The 23,121-nt window shown below is 37.7% G+C and overlaps 1 protein-coding gene across 1 annotated transcript in view; it reads right to left on the bottom strand.

Annotated features, from left to right (window-relative positions):
* Positions 1-19,859, bottom strand: part of lrp1bb (low density lipoprotein receptor-related protein 1Bb) — a 242,854-nt gene extending 222,995 nt beyond the window's left edge. The window contains exon 1 of the mRNA XM_056754675.1: positions 19,657-19,859. Within this exon, the coding sequence (XP_056610653.1) occupies positions 19,657-19,750 (94 nt within the window). The 5' untranslated portion in view covers positions 19,751-19,859. The remainder of the gene's footprint in view (positions 1-19,656) is intronic.
* Positions 19,860-23,121: the final 3,262 nt, after the last annotated feature.

Below are 23,121 nucleotides of genomic sequence, written 5' to 3'. Positions count from 1 at the left end.
AGAACTGTTACTTGGCTAAACTTAATAAACTTAAAACGTGTCAAATGCGGCAATATTGATTTAATTTAATATGAATGTAAATTAAATTAAATATTTAACAAACACAGACCAGAAGTGGACTTTGGACCAGGCATGTACGTCCATTGAAACCATCTATAAAGAATCTTCTTTCTGTTTATAATGAAAAAACAACATTTTGTTTCGGCACAACGTACGGCTGACCAAATAATCGTTTCGTTTATTTGGTAAAATTATCCAATGTTACCAATAATTAAATAATTGTTTATTTACATTTGTATTGTTTTAGCAGTATTCTTTATGAATAAACCTGTTTCCAAAATACAAGAGCTACACAAATATAAGCAAATTCAAGCAATAATCTATATGAGGTACAGTATATGAAGGCCTTATTCAAAATATTAACGATAATAGGGAATTGTTCATTCTTGAATGTCCAGGTGAACTGCTTTATAGGGTTTACATTGTTTCATTTAGTCAATGGCACCATAAGTTAAACCAGAGAGCTGCTCAAATAAATATAAAATTGTAAATCAAATATCAGCATGATGTCCTAATACAAGGTTAAAGGTTTTCCTCTTACATGTAACTCAGAAGTAAAAAGCTCCACCCTGGAAACCTTTATACCTGGGTTTTACAGGTCTGATTCAAGGGCTGCCTCCAGGCAATGACTGCTCCGGTCTGGAGCTTGTCAAGAAGTCTCTAACGTCAAAGCCCTGTGTGTAATTTCATTGCTTTTGGTGCTTTAAAAGAGTACCAATGAAAAGCAAACATGTGTTGGACAGGTATGAATGGGCTTTAAAAAGCGCCAGCGTTGAATGAGCTGAAAACACGGACAGAGCAGGCAGAAAAAGATCATAGACTCATCATTTCCATTTGTGTTGTGTAGAAGCCCAGGCAGCATACAAATGACATCAGTTACATAGAATGACTAAACCGGCGCCCGGGCGCAAAAATAGTCCAAATGCTAATGTCTGCTTGTTGTTGTCTTCTGGCTCGCTCTATTCTATCGCTTTTAGCCATATTGAGCAGAACTAAAGATTTCACCAGTGGAAGACGCGTCTCCTGCTGTTTTCTTCTGATTGAAATATGCCACTAAGCTTCAGAAAACTGGGTCTTCTGGGAACTTATTTTTTCCCCTAACTCCGCAATAGTTGTCTCACTCACTTTCCAGCAAACCAGTGAAACCAGCAGTCTACATCTTCTTTCAAGGGAACTCTATTAGTTAGTGATCAAAGATCGCTTTGAGTAGAAGTCAGACTGGAGTAAAAGAAAAATTCTCTTTTATTTTATTTTTTAATGCAAAAACATGTCTTACAGTATGAAATACCTCCTAAGAAACACATATCTAATTGGGGTCAGGTCAACAACAAACCAACTTATTTACACAGGGTGTTCTTAAGAACATTTTGACTTGTATAGGCAACCCACTGACTAGACAATTTAGAAAATACGTAGTTCTGCACCCCCCTTGGCAGACGTGTTTAGCACAATACGCTTTGCCTCGCAAAATCCCATTAACAAGGCACACATATATTATGCATTATCTCGCTCGCTGTGTCGGAGCATGCTAATGCACAATTTGACTTTTCCTGTCTCGAAACCTGTGCTTTTCGAGAAATCACATCTTGTTCTTTTCCTGAGTGAATGAAGATGGATGAACGGCCTCAAAAACAATCACAGATTCCAGTACGGACTAATTGGTGCTTTGAAGTAAACAAAATCATTATGTCAGTGCTTTCTAAACAGAGAACCTGACTCTGAAATATAACGAGAAAACACTGAACTGTACACACTGCTGATGTCAGAAACATTTTTAGGTGGCTATTAAGAGTATTAAGGTATTAAATCATTAGCTGGGCGGAAACGTTCATAAAGTTCTGAATTGCATCGTTTTATTAGGCTTTTAATCCTGTCATAGCACAGTCGCAAAACCATGGACTCAATGCATCGCGATAGAAAAGCCTGTAAAATGACTTCATAATATTCTTATTGAGAGCCTTTGTGGGGTATAAACTACAAAAATGGCTAACACAGAAATAAAATCCTTGATTTAAAGTTATATAAAGTGCACTTCAGTTCATACCTCTCTGCTCAAAAGACTATTGCCGAATTTGATGCAAATGGAATAAATCGGTAGATCAGAGCCAGAGAGAAATTTCAATTAGGGGACGACCGCAGAGGATCTCGACAGTTACGTGTGTTACAGAACGCAGGCAAATCAAATTAATCCGGAGTGGGGTATAAAGGAAGCATCTTTTTTGTAATCATCCTAGATAAAGCTGGTCTAATATAAAAAAGGTGAAAATTTAATTTTCTCACCGGGGAAATGATAGGTGCCTGTGATCAGGTCGCAAAAGAGAGGGCAGATGAAGGTTCGACGGCAAATGAAACGATCTGCAAAATGAAACGCGAGCCGCTGCATTTCTTGAAGAGCACTGCCTTATTATAACTCCCATTCCTCTTTTAATTAAAGGTGCTTTAGTGCTGTGATTGGCAGGCCATTTTAATGTCACCTATACATTTCTAAATTGCTTTCCTCTGTGTCTTGATGGTCAGAGGTGGATTACTCGTATTACAGCTTTTTCTCATCATGAACAGAAATGACAGTGGTCAGAGACTCCTCTCCGGGACTTTAACAACCAGTGCTCTTCATAAGTACTGTACAGTCCATGCATAATAAAAAATACATTTTATATTCAGTTTAAATTGGCCACGTTCCAGCCCACCAATCACATCTGGTGAATCCTATAACATTACACATATGTTTATATTCGAAACAGGATTGCAATGATAATAACCATGTTTCGCATTTTCTTGAAGGAAAAAAACAATAAAATGTGACTATTTACTATTAAAGGAGTCATGAATTAAGACAATCAATTTTAACCCAAGCTTTTGTTTTATAAGAGGGAATCGTAATCAAGCGAACATCCTGGAAGTGTCGGAACTGCAAACGCCCATGTTTCTGAAATTACAACTGTTATTGACACCAGGCCCAGCGAACGGCAGGTCCTGGAATGCACCTATTTTGAACACCGCCTACACAGAAGAATATTATCGACTACTTCTCTAGTCCCACCCATTGGTTCGCACATGACAGTACTGAAGTAACACATGTTGCTCGGAACCAGATAGAGCGAGCAATTAACATGCCATTAAAGATCGCAACATATTGCGCAGTCAGTGCCTGGTTGTTGAAGAACACAGTCGCTGTATAACCTGCATAACCTTCCTTCGGAAAAGCACTTATTAAAGCGAACTAGTTAAAGCACTGGGTTCAAAAGTGAACTTTTGCCAAGATTTAAAGGGATAGTTTACCCAAAAATGAAAATGATGTCATGATTTATTAACACTCTTGTGAATTAACAAACCGACAGTACCCTTTAACTTGCATTGTTTTAGTGTCCATACAATAGAAGAGAATGGGTTGCCACTGTTGTTTGGTTACAAACATTCATCAAAATATATATTTTTTTTGTGTTCTGCAGAAGAAAGTCATACATGTTTGAAATGACAAGACGAGAGTAACTGATGAAAGATGTTTTTCTGCCAACCCCCCTTTAAGTAGTCAAAAATCTTATTTGCTCAACAGTGGATATTCATCAGGGGTGTATTTACCTAGTTAAAGGAACAGTTCACATAAATATGAAAATCTGTCATTTTTCACTCTCATATTATTATATTATATTATATTATATTATATTATCCATCCATCCATCCATCCATCCATTTTCTACCGCTTATCCGAACTACCTTGGGTCACGGGGAGCCTGCGCCTATCTCAGGAGTCATCGGGCATCAAGGCAGGATACACCCTGGATGGAGTGCCAACCCATCGCAGGGCACACACACTCACTCATTCTATATTATATTATATTATATTATATTATATTATTATCATACCTGTATAGGACTCATTCTGTGAAACACAACTGAGGATATTTTGAGAAATGTCTCAGTGTTTTTTTGTGTTCATTCAATGTAAGTCAATGGAGCCAATTTTGTTTATTTTCCAACATTAAAATAAAACAATAACTTGTTAAACAAACGAGTTCGACCTATGGCATATTATTTCTGTGCTTGATACGGTCCCTCAGCACTCTAACTTGTTTCTGATTTTTTTTTTATAGGTCTGCATCTCTATTTTGTTAAAGAGAGAGAAGTCAGTAGTTTGTTTGTTCAAGGCATTTCAGTGATGGATGTTATATAAACAGCGGATAAAATGATGGATTTGGAGATCATTTGAAACCGAAAGATTGCGCGGTACCAGTGCTAAAAGTTGAGGGACATGAACCGCACATGGTAAGTGAAACTAAGTCATATGTCTGTGTTTTGTCGGCAATCCGTGCGTAGCCTTACATGCATAATTAAAAACACACAAAAGGATTAATGCGACGATGTGATGTTATTGTGTGCTAGTGCTCTAGTTCTATCCCTGCTTCCTCCCTCCAGCAGCTTTTGTTTTTCCAGAAATAATCGTACAGCTGTATCTCTAAGATTAATATGAGATTGTGAAGTGTTTAACTCCATCTTTAAAAATATTTTCTTTTGTCCTCTGATGAAGAATGAAAATTATACAAGTTTATAATCAACCTTAATTGTCAGGTAAACACTTGAATTTACATTGGTGAGCACATCCTACGGCAATGCTCTACCAACTAAGCTTTCAAAAAAACATGTACTGTATATAAAACATGCATGAACAAATCTAAAGAGTACTATTGAATTCCTTCTTGGTAATTTCACACCCCACATTGCCAGAGATCTAATTGACATCAGCCAATCAATGACTGTAGAGACCATCTCACTTTCATGACACCTGCAACCCCGCCACAAAATCCACAACACGCTGTTGTTTTATCAGTCGGTTGATGTGGATCTCTCAGGTTTCATTGTGTTCTTAATGAGCGGCTGAGACATCTCAATTCAGATTGTATCCATCACGGCTACAAAGTCAATTTTTTTGTCTTGTCGGCAGGTTAGCATGCATGGCTTAGCCAGGGTATTACAGTTGTGAATACATTCACTGAACCATGCTGTAATGGTTATATAGAGCGAAGGTAACTTGTTCATATCCTATACCAGATTTCAATTATTCTTTCCTTTCTGCAATGTCTCAAAAAGTCCCCCCTCCCGTTTCCATTTTCTGTTCTTTTTTACGCTATTGCAAATCATTTCTAGCAACTGTATGACAGGCTTTTATTAATGGCCCTCCATTTTGGCATTCACACTCAACAAGCACTGAACAAATAGCAGCCTCGATATGTTATTCACTTTGATAAATGATTCAAATAATACTAATGATACCGTGACATTCTATCAAGTGTTTTGCTTATGAGAGAATATTTCACTGCGAGTATACCTAATAAATATTAATGTGATTTCGTGTTCAGCATCATTTTGGTAGTCTGATGTTTACTAGCCAATTTTAACATCTATTTCTATTCTACAGTGCATAAGACTCTCTAACCAGGCTGGATGACTCGCTCTTTTCATTTTCTTAAGCGCCTGTGGCCGCCGGTGTAGAGTTCTGATCAATGAGCACCATTGCAAATGGCAGCACGATGCTGCTCGCCAGCCAAAATAAATGCGAAAGTCGTGGGCTGTGAAAGTCTACTGAAATGGAGAAATGAGGATGAGCTTTAATCCCACACTGAATCTTCAGAAAAGTCATTAGGTCAAAATGGAGTGGAGGATGGTGAGAGAGGACCTTTTTTATAATGAAGCGCCTGAGCTCTAGAGGGACACAATGCAGAGGGCCGCCGCTCGCGTTAGACAGATCTGAAAATTAATGTTTTGCGGCGCTATCTGCAAGGAGTCCCCTGGGGGGCACATGCTGGTTGCCGTATCTAGGAGCGAAGAAGTGCCCAAATCGTACAAAGGCATTTTGATTACAGCCACACTGTCAGTCAGAATCTCAGCATCAGCGCCACCATTAGATATAATGGACCTGACGGACACAAAGTGCTAAATCAGTCAGTCAGATTTTGGCACCGAGTGACAAGCTATTGTGACAAGACCCGTTTAGGACAATCCTGTGGGAACGGTGAGAAGAGTGACTTTGAATGTCACACGAGCCAATTGAAGATTGGGAAAGTTGGAAAAGAAGTCTTTGTCCTCAGAAAGTTAACTTTTACAGTGTAGCCTGAAAAGGAAAGGTTTGTTTCATGCCCCTTGGCTTAGAAAGTTTTAGGCAATCCACAAGGCCGCACTACAACAGTTACTGCAAATTATCCACTTCAGTACACTTCTCTGAGACACAGACACTTAACACAGACAACATATATTCACAGGTAAAAATGTTTTTCCTCTGCACTGCACGGTTATTTCTATGCAGGAAAACATCCCTGCAGCCTGCATTAGGCGCACGAGACAAAAACATGAAGACCTTCAGAAAGACGATGGAATGCTAAATGCTGCATTCAATTACAAGCAATCAAAATAGCCAATGCAACATTTCTGCGCTTTACATGACACACAGGATAGAAAACATCAATGCAAAACACTTTGAAACAGCTTGAAGTATTTAGTTCTGAATTACGTTGCTTGCTGTTATTTGCATAAAAATGTTTTATCCATCCAGTTTATACTGTAAGGCTATACATTTACATTTACATTTAGTCATTTAGCAGACGCTTTTATCCAAAGCGACTTACAAGTGGGGCTATACAGCTCAAACCCTAAATAGCTAGAGCTCAATATTACTGTTTGAAACATCTCTGCCTAAATACACCACTTAAATTTTAATCACTTATAGTTTTTTAAACAATGAATGTGAATGGTGACCATAATGTTTACTGTGAATTAGATTGTTTTGTGAATGACTGGATAAAGTTCACTCAAAAATAAAAATTCTGTCATCATTTATTCCTGAGCTTTTATGCTAAATCTTTATGACACTTTTTGCCTGTGGAACAAAAAAGAGGAGCTTTAGTGTAAACACAATGAAAGTAGTTGGGGGCCAATGTTGTTTGCTTACCAATGTTTTACAAAATATAAAAAGTTTTCAAATTACAAGAGGTGAGTAAACAAAGAGATCATTTTTTATTCTTGGGTGAACTTACATTTAAAATGTACAGCATTTTGATGTTTTAATGGTGCTTTTTGTCCTTTTGAAAGCTTGACATTGACGAGTGACCCCATCCAAATTCATTGTGTGGAGATGAAGTGGTAAGAAAGAAAACATGAATGTGTAAATAGCGATGACCAACGCTGCTCTTTTTCAAGGGGTAAAGTATTCCTTCTACCGTATAAAATGAGGCCCTCAACTCTTGGATCCAGATCACGTAGTGAGGAGAAGTCAAAGCCTGACCTCTCCCCTCTGTGTCAGACAAGTCAGCATGACAGCTGAGCAATCAAAAACAGCGGTCGGCCCGTGACTTCAACACCTCCGATCCCTACGCACAGACTCCAGTCACTGCAGCACACTTCATTTGATAAGGTTCAGGTCCCTCCTGTCCTGTCAATCAGTGGGGAGCATGACAGCATTATCCACCATCTTCCATCCATGGCCAATGATTCCTAAAACTGGCACGTTAAGATGCGCATCACGCTTAACACTCAACTTGCGATTTCTCCATTCCTGCTAGTCGTGCAGACAACAACGGTAAGGTTTTAGTCTTTCATAAACCGCTTTTTTTTAAGATCCCATTTTTCAACCTTTAGTTATTGTGTAATGTTGCTGTAGAGCATAGACAATACCTGCAAAATGATAAAGCTCAAAGTTCAGTGACAAGCAAGATATTGTCTTTTCAAGAACTACAGAGATGGGCTGGAATCGGACCACAGCCCTCTTTTTCCCAGGTACATGATATTATTCACACAGACACTATTCTGAGTGCTTTTAATATTCTCCATCTAAGGAATATGGCAAAAGGCATAGGGGGCGAGGTCTTCCTCAGAGAAGAGGAAGTGCCCCTGGAGTAGTGTTTGGTTATCAGAGATCGTAAACATTTGTCTGAGCTACACGCTAAACTACTTTCACTTTCATCACAGTCCTACAGCTGGTAATAAGAATTCAGCTACACACATTCTAAGATAACCAACGGTCAAATACCAGCTTCCATGACTTTAACATCGGCTGTGAAAGCTGTTCTGTGATACATTCATATTGCATGTGTGTGTGCACAAACCCTATTAAAGGCGGGGTGTGCGATTTCCACATGACTCTTGTTTAGAACAAGTCAGGCCAAGAACCAAAACAAACTTGTAGCCAATCAGCAGTAAGGTGCAAAGTGCACAGAATGGACATTAGTCGACCCGAGCGCTGACGAAAGCGAAATATGGGGGTAGGGGTGTGTCTGTTTTGGTGATTTGAAAATCAACAACGGCTATGAGATTTCATACATCCCACCTTTAAACACTTCTATGATATGTCCTTTGAAGTCCTGCTTGCATATGTCTCCTAATTAATCTGCTTGTTTTATTATCCAACTTAGGTCCTATATAAAAAGGCAAAACTAACAGTCCGGTCCGGTGTCATTTCCCCTCGCCTTAGTAGGGAAAAAATGTGATATTTAACAAAGATTGACGTTTGCACATGCACTAGCAGACCTTCTTTACACTTCGATCGATCCGCATGTTTTTAACTGATAAGGTGAAGTTGACGCCATTGTTACTGTTTATTGCTAAAAGTTCATGAATACATGTGCACTGAAAGGTACACCGACCAATCACAACAGCCTGAAGGAAGCTCGCTGATATGGTATGGGTGGGACATCTTCACACACACTCTAAGCGGGGAACCAATCACAACAGACCTGGTCAGCTTCACCAATCACAGTGTTTCGGAAGGAGGCATTTTATAAAGACCGGAAAAAATCCTGTCGTTTTGTAACAAGAGGGACAGCGGTGAACAAAAGACTTCATCAGAATATGTGGCGTATAAAAAAATTGAACTTAGAAACATGAACATCCATTGTTAAACACCCAAAAAAGATTACAAAGCCTCAAAAACAGGGAAAGACTGGCTTCTTTAACAAATGGCTAACCTCTAAAAATGACACTTCGTACGCAATCTGTATGCTGAATCGTACGTTTTGAAAGACACAAAAAGTGTTTTTTTCAAAGCCACAGGATGTCAACGCACACCACCCAGGCATTATTTTAGAAAGCAATCTGTTGCTTCCAACAATGAACTGCATGCGCTAATCAACCTCAACATTACATTCAGGCACTGGAATTGATTTTAAGGGCTACTTGATAATAATTAATCCCCTGGTGACGTGTTTTCAGTTTCCTTAGAAACACCGAAAACACAAACAAGTGCACTTACAAGCAGTCTCTGTGTTCTGTTGGAGCATGTTTGCTAAGCTGGTTTCCATCACCTGTGTTGCTTGTTATGCTAGGGGGCTACGGTTGCTTTGTTTCAAAGACATTAATTGCCTTTAAGGGAGTTAAATAGCAAGTGACAAGTTTGGATGCCAAAAGCAAGGATCCTGGTATAAAGAAAAGGCTACATAAAGAGGCATTTTCAAATAGTGGTGTAGCCACACAGGCTCAGTGTGAAACAACGTGTCATGTGTATTAAACTGTCTTTGCCTCTGGTCTCTTAAGACCCTAATTATAGGAGAAAACAAAACAGTATTTTAAACAGCTGACCAATGATCCAACGACAGACAGACAGCGCATTGCCAGAATCAACAGCCCAGGCAAATGAGACAGGGTGAAATTCTGCAATCTTATCCATCCAGATATTTTTATTGGTTTTACCCATACACATCTGTGGAACAGTTACAGCTTAGCCAACAAACTACATTATGAACACAAAGAAAAGAGGGTCCAGTTGGCTAACGTTACTCTGAAAATGTCTCAATACTGAATTGCACAAATATATAAGTATGCACATCCAAATTCTACCTAAATCAGTGATTTGATATGTGATAAGATATATAGATATAAAATATATATTATATAGTATACACGATTATTATATATTATAATACAATATTATATAGTTACATATATTACATTATATAGCTGAAAGCTGAGCAATCAAAAACAAATGTTCAATATTTGTATCGTTTTATTTTAACTGTATTTTTCCCATAATTCTTAATAAAGTTATAAGATTATACTATAATATAATATTATTATCTTTTATAATATAACATTAGTTATTTAATCATTTTTTTTTACTGATCACTATTGTACATTGTTATGCATTAACTGGGAGGGGTAACTTGTTTGAAGTAGTTACCCATAATATGTCAGACTTTTGCCAGACAGCAGAATACAATCTAAAATAATCATCTATTTATATTAATATCATTCAGCACTCGAAGACAGACTTCTATCAAATACCGTTTCTTTCAAATATTGTAAGGGCTTTCTTTAAAGAATAAAATTGCTTTAAGCTTCGGTATGATTCCAAAACTGATATAATCTTTACATAAATATAATAAAAGTAAAAAGAAAGCTCATACAGTAAATATGATGTATGTCAAAAACACAAACAGGTACTACCAGTCAGAATAATAGCTGCTACTGAAATTTAAAAGCACCGATGCTTTGTTTTTCTTATGTTTTACTTCAATTTTGCTATGAATGTACTGAGTTCAGAAGCACATTCAGGATGACTGTAATTTCTCCAGCGGTGGACACTGAAAGCAAGACAGTCAGAGTTTGGAGGATGAGAGTTTATCTCCAGTGCTTTCACTGAGCGCTCAGGCGCATCGAAGATGCAGAGAGGTTGAATGCGCTTCTCCAGCGAGCAAAGAAAAGAAACGAAAACAAGCAAGCATGTTTCTAATTAGAACAAAAAAAGACTGAAAGAAAAAGAAGTCAGCTGTGACAGACCGGAGCAGGTGCTGAACCAAAACAATCACAGAAGAGACATAATAAATTATAAAGCTGTTGACAGGGCTTCAAAACAAAACAATGTTATAAAGTTACAGTCATATGCATTACGAAACATTCAACATACGATGCATTTCAAATCCTAGCAAAAATGCAATAAAACCATCACACAAACCATCACACATGTGAAAATATGTAGAAAAGGAAGCCTCTATCTTGACATTGCTGATTGGATGCTTGTTTTTGTTGCCAATCAGTGGCAGAGCTAGAGTTTTATATATAGGGTGGCCAGGGGGTGGCTAAGGCTACTTCAGGGGGTCCACAGACCATGACAGAAAATGTGTGTGTAACCCCAACCTGGCATTGAATTATAAGGATTTCTGATTAGGGGTACGAGTGATAATTTACTTCCCAGAGTTTGTCACAAATGCGGGGGTTTTCCTGGCTCAAAATGAGGCGGAGGGTGTTCCATCCTGATCATGTGCACGAATGCAAATTTGATTTAAATGTATATATTAAGTAATATAATTTTTTTTAAGAAGAATTATTTAATATTAACTCAAATTTAAGCTTTTATCATTTTTAGCCCACAAGAGCCAACTGAATATATCAGTCTTACTAAATGAGCAAAGCTCATTCACATCCTGCATTTTTTTGTTCCTTCTTAAAGGTGGACTAGATGTGTACAGTGTAAGTTGTGTAAATGGATTCAATGAGCCACATTACACTGAAAAACACCACGTTAATTTAAGAACTACTTTCAAGAAATGAAACGTACAAGAATACAAATAAACAATATTCACCTGAACAGCCACAAAATAAAGCTATAACTCCTAATATATATAGCTGAGGAAAATAAACAGCAACTCTGTCTCCAGCGCCTCCATTGTGGTGTATTGCCGCAACTGCAGTTACAAATGACAGTCCATTGATTGAACGCAGTGTTTTTGTGAAGATAGACAACCAACATCATTTTGATGAGAGTCGGCGCAGATTCTTCGCCAGAATGTCACATGTGACAAATGTATACAAAACGATTGCACAACGTAATGAGATTAAAGTAATTTTAAAAGTAAATAAATTATTAAATATAAAAAATGAAAATGTTGAAAACATAGTTTAACCCTGATAATTTGTTTAATTTAAACAGAAACAAAGCAGCACCAGAGGTGTTTTCAAACTGATGTGGATCAGAGCAGCATATATCTGATAAAACATATACTCATTCCATAAAACTACAAGATTAAAAACGAAATCATTGATGCTGATTATTTCCCATTAATATTGTAATCTTGATAAACAGTAAAGAGTCGTACTACTCCGATATATCTCTTTCATAAATCGTATCTGTACGTGGTTCTTAATTTTAAACTTTGTGAGCGTGGCGCACTTCAGCACAGCTATTCATCACTGGTGAATCGTATACTCTGATTGGCCAGTATATTAATACCATGAACTTAATTGGCTGTAATGCTCAAAGCTGTAGCAGAGCAAAAACGCTGTCATTCACATTCGTTCATTTTCACCTCCTCTTATTTATACTGCGACTGCTGTAGCTAGTATTTTTATTATGCCGGGCCGTTTTAGTTTTTTATCTTCAATTTGAAGATCAGATTTTTTCCCCTTGTTTTAATTTTTTTTCTAAGCCTCTGTTAATTTCTGACCCTGATGTAAACAATGTGTGTTAGGGACTAATACCGTCTGTTAATGGAGCCCAAATTTAACTTACAGAATGAAAAGCTGTTTACGAATCCTAAAGCCAAGGCTTAACAAAGAAACTTATTTAAAACACGGTGTTTCATTGTATGAAGTACACCTGCTTAGAATGTAATAAGAAATAGGGGATCTCTCCCAACACTGTTAATATATATCTAATGTTTGAAAACGCAGGGACAACTTTACATTTAAGCAACATTTACCTAGATAACACAAAAATGGTATGGCTCCAAAAAAATTTAGCAGAGTCTGACTTGAAATGGCTAGCAAGCGTCTACGTTTTAATATTCCATTTGTTCAGCAAATTGCAGCAATCCATTTGGTTCTTTACTATCTTTCATCACTCTTTAAAACAACATCTCAGATTTTGCGCTGTACAATCCATCGCACAACAACTTTTTTCCTTTCTAAACAAAGTAAAGATAGTGATAAATGCCGACTCGCTTGACTTTCGTGTGCGGGGACATCACATTAAAGCACTGCCGCCAAACGTCAAAATAAAAGCTTTGTTCAACGAGGGGTGAAATCAGATGTCAATCATCATAAGTAGCGAATACAATTTTGGGGTGGCACCCAGGGTGGCCAATTGGATGTCAGGGATGTTCAGTGCCACCTTTGACCCCCTCTCTGGCTCTGCCAGTGTTGCCAATGACAAACCGACTTTGGTCTGTCTATAGTAAATAATTCAACAAGATGCATTGGGCAGCTGTAACATCTACATTAGCATCTACACTAGGATTTGTTATTCTTTGCAGTGCCTGAGATGTACTGTATACACTTTAATATTAAAGAGATTACATTGACGTATAGGGCTAGTGTTGTGTATAGTCACAGCTTATATCACATTGCAACCCACATGAGCAATGACTATTTTTACAGTATACATAGCGCCGTGACTGCTTTAAAAGTTTATTAGACAGCTGTCTGGAATTTTTATTCCAACTGGTGAATAGCAACATTGAAGCTTGAACCCTGATGGCAAAACCGATAAAACGCCACTTATACTGTGAGTCATCTTGATTTTCTCTTTTCTCATGCCAGGTCTGAGAATGTTACAAATGAGCTACTAAAATATTTCAAATGATTTTTTGTGCCTAATCGTTGACTTACATATGTGGTCAGTAACACACATGTATTATACAGTTCATGTCAGGTTCAATTGTAGGTGTGGAATATACTGTTTTATTGTGACCTTACCAAGTGATTTAAGGGATAGTTAATCTTAGAAAATGAAATTTATTTATCCTCATGTTGAAACCTGAATGACTCTTTCTTCTGTGTAACACAAAAGAAGATATTTTGATACATTTCTCTGTGGTTTGGTGTCAACACTTTGGAAGTCAATGGGGGCCAGTGTTGTTTGGTTAGGGCTACGGTACATGTTTTGAATGACAATAATTATCACAGAATTGTAATATTTGGTTGAACTAACCCTTAAATAGGTGTCAGTTTTCCCATTCAAGTAGATGGGACACTGAAATAGCTGCCCTGAGGCAGTGCAAACATTGCCATTGAGTGCAAAAAAGTTTTCTACATCCATGAAGCTGATTACAAAATACAAAAGACTAATCAGGTATTTAGGTGATTAGGTATTTATTTTGCCAATTCAACCGTTTCAATAAACAATATCTAGGCTATTAAAATAAATTACAACATTTATATACTATAAACAATTTCACATAAACAGCAATTCATATAGTGCCATCCTTCTATTAAAAGATCCCCAATAAAACAGAATGTTGCTATGCAACAAAAGTAATGATCTAATATGAGTGCTGAACAGTTAAATAGTGAAAAAAATTCTCTAGTATGCCATAATTACTCAATTATTAGCAATATACATAACTCAAAAATAATAAGAATAAAAGTTGACACGTTATAAAAATAGTCAGAAGGTAAGTTGGAAGTATACAGATCAGTGTGCAACTCAAAATTCTCATGATTTTATCTATTAATAGAAAACTCAGGCTGCATAAAACTGCCTGTGGAGCAGGGCACCACACTCGTAAATGATCCAAGTCCAAACTAGCAAGGTTACAAACCAAAGTTGGTGGCAATTAACTGAATCAAATAATTGAGAGTTTCCCGGGATAAAAAACGATGAATTTCTATCAATCCTTTCCAAGGCACTCATCTATGGAGGATTGGAATAGGAATGAGGCTCCTGTACTGGCTTTTTAGTACATTCCAGCATCCGTCCCTCAACCCTATATGCATGCCAGGTGACAGCTGGGACAGTTTCCTTTTAATCTGGTTTGCCGTTCTCAGATCATTGCCACAACAGCCGGCATGATGTAGGGGTGTTTGGAAGATACACTCTCTCAAAGGGCACTCATAGCCATGGGCTTGACTTTCTCTGTCCAGGTTTGCCACACGTCAAATGAGTGAAACACTAATATCCATGGGGCACCTACAAGAGCCGAAAGGGTCTTCTTTTTGTACGCCAAATTACATTAAAAAACCACGGTCCAACTTCGTAGGCATAATAAAAGAGCGAGCAAGATAAAAGTCTTTTGGTTGCACTTTCAAACTTCAGTCACATGAGCATTATGATGAGGCCGTTTAAAGATTCAAAACTGTACCAACATTACAAGCTAACTATAAGGCTATGAGATGCTTCCTGAGGGGGGCCCGGTTACTTCTTCTGGGTTCAAGCTGTCAGACTGATGGGCATACTTTAGCCCCAGGATAAAACTGTTTTACAGACGGTGGAGTCGTGCAGCTCTGGTCTACTGTCTGCATATATCACTCTGAATGTAGCATTAGTTTTAACCTTACTAAACCCTTATGGCACTTCAGAAACCACAAGGGTATTATGCAGATCTATCTGCTCTGTTCAATATGTTAATAGATTTCACACCCAGCCGCCAAGAACAGTATATAATCAGAAAAATCTATAATTATATTATTTTCTTGTTCATTTTTGTCTACCAATATATGTCACTATTGTGCTGGGTGGTATAAGGGAACATATAGTCTAATCGAAGCAAAGATAACATTGCTTATTATTTGCAAGCTCTTATTGCTTTAAGCTGTGTTTTTAACCCTGGTGTAAATGTACAGTACATCTTATCAAACTTAATTTGTTCATGTGTGCTTTAAGAACATAATGAAATGAAAAGAATCTTGTATATCAGTGCTGACCTTTTAAAACCTTGTATCTCCTCTTTTCATAAATCATTACTGTTAATCACCGTTCATGTTTGTCTGGGTTTTGGAAATATTTAACCAATAAGTATTGAAGAAGAGGACGTAGACAACACAGTGTTCAATAATTGAAAAGACATCTTGGGTTTCCCCAGGCAGTAACGATATGTAAAATATTACATTGACTTAGCCATCCGAAGTTTAAATAATCACATAAATCATTTTTCATTTCAAGCAATAATGAAAAAAGTACCCACATCTGTGACTTATTTCGGCATAAATACTGTACTGAAACTTTTTCTCACATCCGCAAAACACACATCTGGTTTTAAAAACGGCTTCTAATTAAAGGCACTGGTCTATGTAATAGCTGTTTTAACAAAGATAAATTCTTAATTTCCTCTTCCTTCCACAAAGCTTGCTGTTTTGCTCATTAACAATGTTTGCCAGTCGTTATCAAGCTTGCTTCATCTTCAGCATTAAACTATAAAACACTGATAAACCATTTCATAATTCATTGAGTCTTATTCTTAGTATTCTAATAGAAATTCTACCATGTGTTCTGAAAAAGCATTACAACGAAAAGTGCTGCTCTGCTGAGGACAAAGAATGGAAACGGAGAGAAAGAGAGAGAATGAGAAGATCCACCGATTCATTAATCACATTACGTGCTGCAAATTTCAGAAAAGGCTTAATCTTAAACCTTTGAATAATTCATCCAGTAGAGAGAAAGCACAAACATGGGTCTCATCCACCAGCCCAAAAGTAAGTCACCAAACACTATGATATTACAACACCATGTGTCGTACCATATCGAACAGCTGACAGAATTATTTTTTTCTGAAAATGCCAAAGTTGTTCAAATCCAATTAAAAAGGGTGCATGAACCCACAAACTATAACAGCATATGCACTCTGCTGACTGTTAAAAACAGTCAGTCATTTTTGTTTAAGAATTGACCAGCTAAGAATAGGATCCCCATATCTGATTTGTTCAAAAAGATAATATATACTGTAGATATTACATTTGCTTCTTTTTGTTTTTATTCATTACATAATGTGTTGCTAAATTGTGACATCGTGCTACAAAAGGTACATTCCTACAAAGAACCTTGCTTGTTTAGTAATTGACTCACTGGCCAGCGAGGCAGCTGCCTTATGTTTCAGACATGCCCATTGATTTCTTCACCCGTTCCTGATTACTAAGACTTGATGGAAAACCCTATGGCACAATAAAACCTGTAAACATTCTACATTAGGTCACACAGACCTGTCAATGCAGCACGTCAACAAAGAATACAGATGCACAAAAAGTCACACCCCGGCAGACTACCTGTGCATTGCAGGATTAGCAGCGTCTGCAATAAACTCAGACATAACCACTCAATCCGTCAAAGGTCAGGACCCTTAATGACCCAGCTGAACCTGTTGCCAACGTCGGCGAAACTTTAATCGGACCAAATGGGGCATGCAATGGAACGCCAACAAAAGCGATGGAGACTGCCACCACACAGGTGCTCGATGAATCACCTCCAAAGAAAATGCTGCTTCTCTTAGCAGAACCCAAACGCTTTGCTCTGTCATCTCTCTTATCTTTTTACACCTTTTAAGCATTGGCTTTGGATTAGTATGCCTTACTGCTTGCAGTTTTATGACTTGTCAGAGGGATAAGTTTTGTCAGGTTATCCACCAAGCTGTGGCAGTTCTAATTACCTTGGGAGAGTGAGTTTATTGGACCAATTACCTGGTTGGCAGGGTAGAAACACCTGAAGTTAAAGCAGGGATTTTCATGACTACCCAGATTCAGCCTTTGAATAAATTCCATATGGCGGAAATAAAAAGCAAGCAGTTTTTGAAATAAGACTTTCCAGACGCTGATGCGAACCAGCTATGAAAACAACCGCAGACCCACCTGAGAAGGTCAGCTTTTTTATTTTTGGTGTGGAGGAGATCAAACGCCACGCAACCGCACACATGGTATCTGGCCTGGCATTTCACATAAGCACTTTCCATATGTACTTTGTGGAAGATCAGCATTTCCTTTGCATGACTGAGGTCATTTAAACAATCAAGGTTTATGCCTTTATTGACTTTCCTCCAATACCAGGTAAAGAAATCGCAGTTGGACAATAAAACAGCGCAGCTGGCCTAGATATAATCTAATTTAATTAGGCTCTTGGGGAATCCTTCCGATTTCATTACAAAAAGATAGTGCTTAACCTGCTTTTTAGGGCACGCCACGCTCTCCTAAAGGGAAAAACACTTCCAGCAACCTTGAACTGTTTGTAATAACTGATAAATATCTTCAGTGTCAATGGTGAGATAAAACAGGGGATGATATAATGAAGTGTGTTTTGGGCAAACCCGGCTCCAATGATGTCTTTCCATCTGCCCGCACCCGTGCTGTTAACTCTTGCCTAGATTAGATGGCAAACAAAGATGCACAAAGGATCTACAAAACAGACTGTGAAGCGAGCAGTTTTATCAAACATCTAAAATACCTTAAGTCGTAACCACACAATAACTTTGTTGTGACTGTTATGTATGGTTATAAGTGAATGGGTGGCATTTGGAGAATTAGGACTTATCGACGGCACCACAACACAAATGAATGCAGTATTTAGCAGGAGAACAGATGCTTTAGAGGAGCACTGCTCAGATAATCTCTGCGCAGGGCACCGTGACATTTACATTCATCTGATATGATGAATATGCAGCTTTTGAATGTGGCTTTTCTGGATGCACCTGGATGGATATCCAGCGTATGTGTGCTAGAAACCATCTTTGAGTTAACTCTCTGATGCATGCAATATTAAATCTCAATGGAAAAACAAATCTCAATGTGTTGCTTTACTTTAAGAGAAACATCTGTGCACTAAAACACAAAATAGTGGTAAATATTCCAGAAGTATTTGGTTTATCAGCACTTCCATCAGCCATGTTAAATTTATGATATGAAGAATAAAAACGTACAACAACAGAGAAAGACTACAGTCTACAACTTAAAAAGTTGACTTCATGCAATCTGGACATCATGCACCATAGGGTTAAGGTTTATACTACTCCTAAAGCATTTATGTATATTTGCTATTGACAAATCAAATGATAAAGTGAAGTTAACTGTTTGGCTTGCAACATCTCTGTTTTCAAATGTCAAAAAGGTAACAGAGCCACAACAAAGATATTCTGTTGTTCGTACAATATATAAACTGTCACAACTTTTATATCTGACAATATATTGAACATTCATTGAACATGATACTTGAGATGAACCTCTTGGGTTGATCAAGATCTGCTTGTCTACAATTGAGAGCACTGATGGAAAACTATCCTGAAAGATTTGCTACAGGCACAGACTTTAGTTTATCTCCATCCGACGGTGAGCGGTGTGCAATATGCATTGTTTGCTGCAAGTGAATAAAACCCACGCAACTCCTTAAAGACCTTTTGATAACCACATCAAGATTCATTAACAGGCCTTAAATTAACAGCTATGATGTATTGATTCAGACACCTTTGACAGGCAGTGTCACTTTATACTCTTCAGCCAAAAACTCAATGTAAAAGCCATTTAATTAGAAAACTTTGTAATGGAATAAACTTCCCAAATTTTCTAACTTAATATAGCATTTATTGACATGTATTGACATCCAATGATAAAATACTTTTAGACTCAACCTACAACATCCATCCATGTTTGTCTTCAAAACCACAAAATACCACAAATCCAGGACCTGTAGTATGTTTCCTATTTAGACGCCTTGAGTTGAAGTCCTATCTAAGCGCATCACTATTACACTAATAGGCTTCCTAAAAGGGATTTGAATTACACCGTTGAGTACAGCACATGAATGAAATCCCTGCTTTAACCCATCTGATTAAACATTATGACACATTTCGGTTTGCATTTCCAGATCGCATCAAGAGAAATGCAACTGCATTCGTTGTAAGTTTCATTGAGAACGCTGCGTCTTACCTCGCTCTGAATCAGCGTCTCGCAACGTCTGCGCGCTTGCCAATATATCCCCGAATCCCAGTATGACCAGTAAAGTGAGGATATATTCGGGCATCGTTGCTGAGTGAGGGCGAAGGCCACCGCACTTCTCGAGCTGAAGTCCGATCCCAGCCCTCCGGTAGAGCGCCGTTTTTCAGAAATGACAAGAGAAATTTGTCTGCAGAGCGGACCGACCCTCCTTCACTCCGCGCATTCAGATGGGCTTCTAAGAGAGCGCGCACATGAGCTCACAGGCGACAGTGTGAGCGCGGAGAAACAGAAAGAGAGAGAGAATAATGGGACGGGGAGAGAGAGAGAGAGAGAGAGAGATAGGACAAAAACGCAGTGTGTGCTTCTCTTGAATTTGATCCAGCCACCTGACGTATAGCGTTAACCTTACGGAAACTAACCATGGTTTTTAGTAGGCTATAGATAAAAATATATATTATATTTACAAATGAAAATAGTCAAATGTAACATGTGAAATGCTTTACATTTAAATGGTAATTGATGTTTCATTTACCTGCGTAATTGTATGTATAGTGTGTGAGTGTGCGCCTGTTTTAATGCTTAAACTGCTTAATGTGAAATTTTTGTTGTAATACTTTACTTTGTTTTAAAAAAAGAGGCAAATAAGCAAATTATGCAAAATAACTTGGTGGTTCAACATACATTTTCCTCATGGTAGTTTGTTTAGAGCAATTTGGAAGTCTAACTCAGCCAACTGGTGTGGAGAAGTATCAATAAACTGATCATTGAATTTCTATTCCTTTCACAAGAAGTCGAATTATTGACTGGAGAAAGCGCTAAACAATTACAGATCAATTTTACCCATGTATTAGGTCACGCAAAGTATAATTTTCCATAGCCAGCCTTTAACACCACTGATACATTACACTAAACAACCATTTCATACCAAACAATAACATCTTAAGCTACTTTGCATCTTTTAATAATGCATTTCTGAACTGTACAATATCATGCAGAACACTAGATTAACACTAGACATTAAATGGTGACCCAAAACAACACCAAAATACTTCACTGGACAAAAGCAAACCAATGTCGACAAAATCAAACAATTAAGATCAAAACTAATATTGTAGTATAAATAGCATTATCCATAATACCAAGTTACAGATAAATTCACGTTAAATTCCAAAACACTAGTTTGACTGGACAATTACTAACAAAAAAAGACATCAAAATGATTTTCCTGTCTTTTAAAAGTTGTTAAGCCTGTTAATTTAACAATGCTTGATTATACGGTTATTTGCATTTTATTATCTGCATTCAGCAAATAATAAATTCCCTGCTGCCAGCAATCTTGTCAGAACAGACCAGCCACGCTACCCACCAGTTGATAACCACTAAGGCAGAATATGAACTGTACATATTTAGAGCAACCTTTCATATCTATAAACAAACTCAATTGGACTTCAGTACCTATATGGGGAAGGATATAGGAGTTTTGTCTTTGTAACACTTCTAACAAAATACACAGAACTAACGCTTAATGTCAGAAATGATTGGTATGCAATAGCGTAAAATAGACAGAGCATGAGAATATTTGCAATTTGAAATACAGGTATAAGTTACATACTATTAATGGTTTGCAGTGATACAAATTCTTCAAATCAACTGTAGAACAAAGCCGAATATGCTTTCTGAATGATATAACAGTGTTTAACGCCATACTCTGTTCTTGTACACCAATGTTCAAGGCTGCGTGAGCAGATACTGAAAAAACCTACAGAGGATTGTATTTTTATTTACAATCTCACTCCACCACAGACTTCCTGCCTATACACATCGAGAGCCCATGGCTTGCTCCGGGGAAAGCACTTGCGCCTGGGCAGTAATGACCCCTCCGAAGAACAAGCAGTTCAGAGGGCTATCAGGATGAAACAACCACCTATCTTTCATGTGCAACACTCCTTTTCCCTAAGCATAGTCACAGCTGTTTGGCAAAACCCTTTCAAATGCACTTAGAGCGATTTCTCTGCTAACCCCTGTCCCTGCGTTCTCTACCACGCGAAGATATAACTGAAATAACTGAAACATCTATACAGCAAGTATTAAGATACCACAAAGCATATTCTCTGTGATCTACTTGTACCTTCTCAAAGTTTAATGTTAGATGTGTACTGAACTGCTAGATCTGTGTTGCTTTTGTTTTGTGAAAGTGCTGAGGTCTGACATGAAGTAATTGAGCTTCTTTTTAAAATGAATGCCTCTTTCTTAAAGGTCAGCAATTAAAAGGTTGCGGGTAAGCTCAAACAAGGCCCAGTGTCAAGCAGCTTCCTCTCCAGTGGGAGAATGTATCAAAATTTGGCAATCAGTAAATAAGTAATTGCATGTCAATGATGCAAACCTCATTAGAAAAGTTGCTCCGGCTTCATTATGAAGGTTGCCGTGACTTTGATACATAAATCCTAAAAAGCACTAATTGGAATAGTATTTCTTGCAAATTTATATCCGCATTTATTTCTTTTGCAAGTTCTTTCGCAACTCATGCATAAAAGTCTCCTGAAAATTGTGTAAGAGTGAAATGTATAGACTTCTGAACCATTTCAATGGGTAATACGTAGCAATGTTCTTCAGAGTTATTGTTTTATTTTGTGTGTTTTTAAAGCTGTGCAAATGCTCAGAGGTTAACATCTATGAATACAGAATTTTCCAAATGTGAAATATTGCTGCACATAAATAAAAAAAGCTGCTTTCACAACAGAGAACTTTTTCTGAGTAATGCGGGTTTGAAGCAAGCATGAATAAATAATGGGTACGCTATTGCTTTAAGAGGCATTTACCTAGATGTGATACTGACTTAACTTTACATAACTGAATCAATCCAAATCAACTGGAATATGGCGATAACCGACTACTGCTTTGACGCCACTGCTTGGCATGTATAAATATTTTACCAGGTTTGGATTTGCATCACCATTCCGTGCTCTACCTCAGTCTATCTCACCTTTAGCCTTAATTAGCAAACCAGGAACACACAGAGAATGACAAACGCAAAAATGCAAAAACGAAGAGCCCTTATACTAATAATTATTCTAGTGATATCGTGGAGGGCTTTGCCCCTGTCAATAGCCGTGATGCTCAGAGTGAGTCTCCTGGACCTGCGCGAGCTCCACAGGCCCACTGGCACATGTGTGAACATGACACCTTGGTGCCCTACTGACATCACATCCATGTTTAATCAATATCCTCTGCGAATTTTGTTGTACACATGCAAATACACACGGAAGCGTGTAATAAAATCCCACACAAGGAGTGTGTCTTGTTTAAGTTGATGTGACTTGTGTTTTTGACTGCAAATTGATTGAAAATTAGGCATTTCATTTTGAAATGGAAATCGCAGATGACTGACAATTAGGAGTTAACAGATGATCTGCCCAAGCCGTCAAACTGACATCATCACAGAAGTATTACCCATAG

The sequence above is a fragment of the Triplophysa dalaica genome, chromosome 8, assembly GCF_015846415.1.
Source record: "Triplophysa dalaica isolate WHDGS20190420 chromosome 8, ASM1584641v1, whole genome shotgun sequence".
Lineage (NCBI taxonomy): Eukaryota > Metazoa > Chordata > Actinopteri > Cypriniformes > Nemacheilidae > Triplophysa > Triplophysa dalaica.
This window is presented reverse-complemented; position numbering and strand designations above follow the sequence as displayed.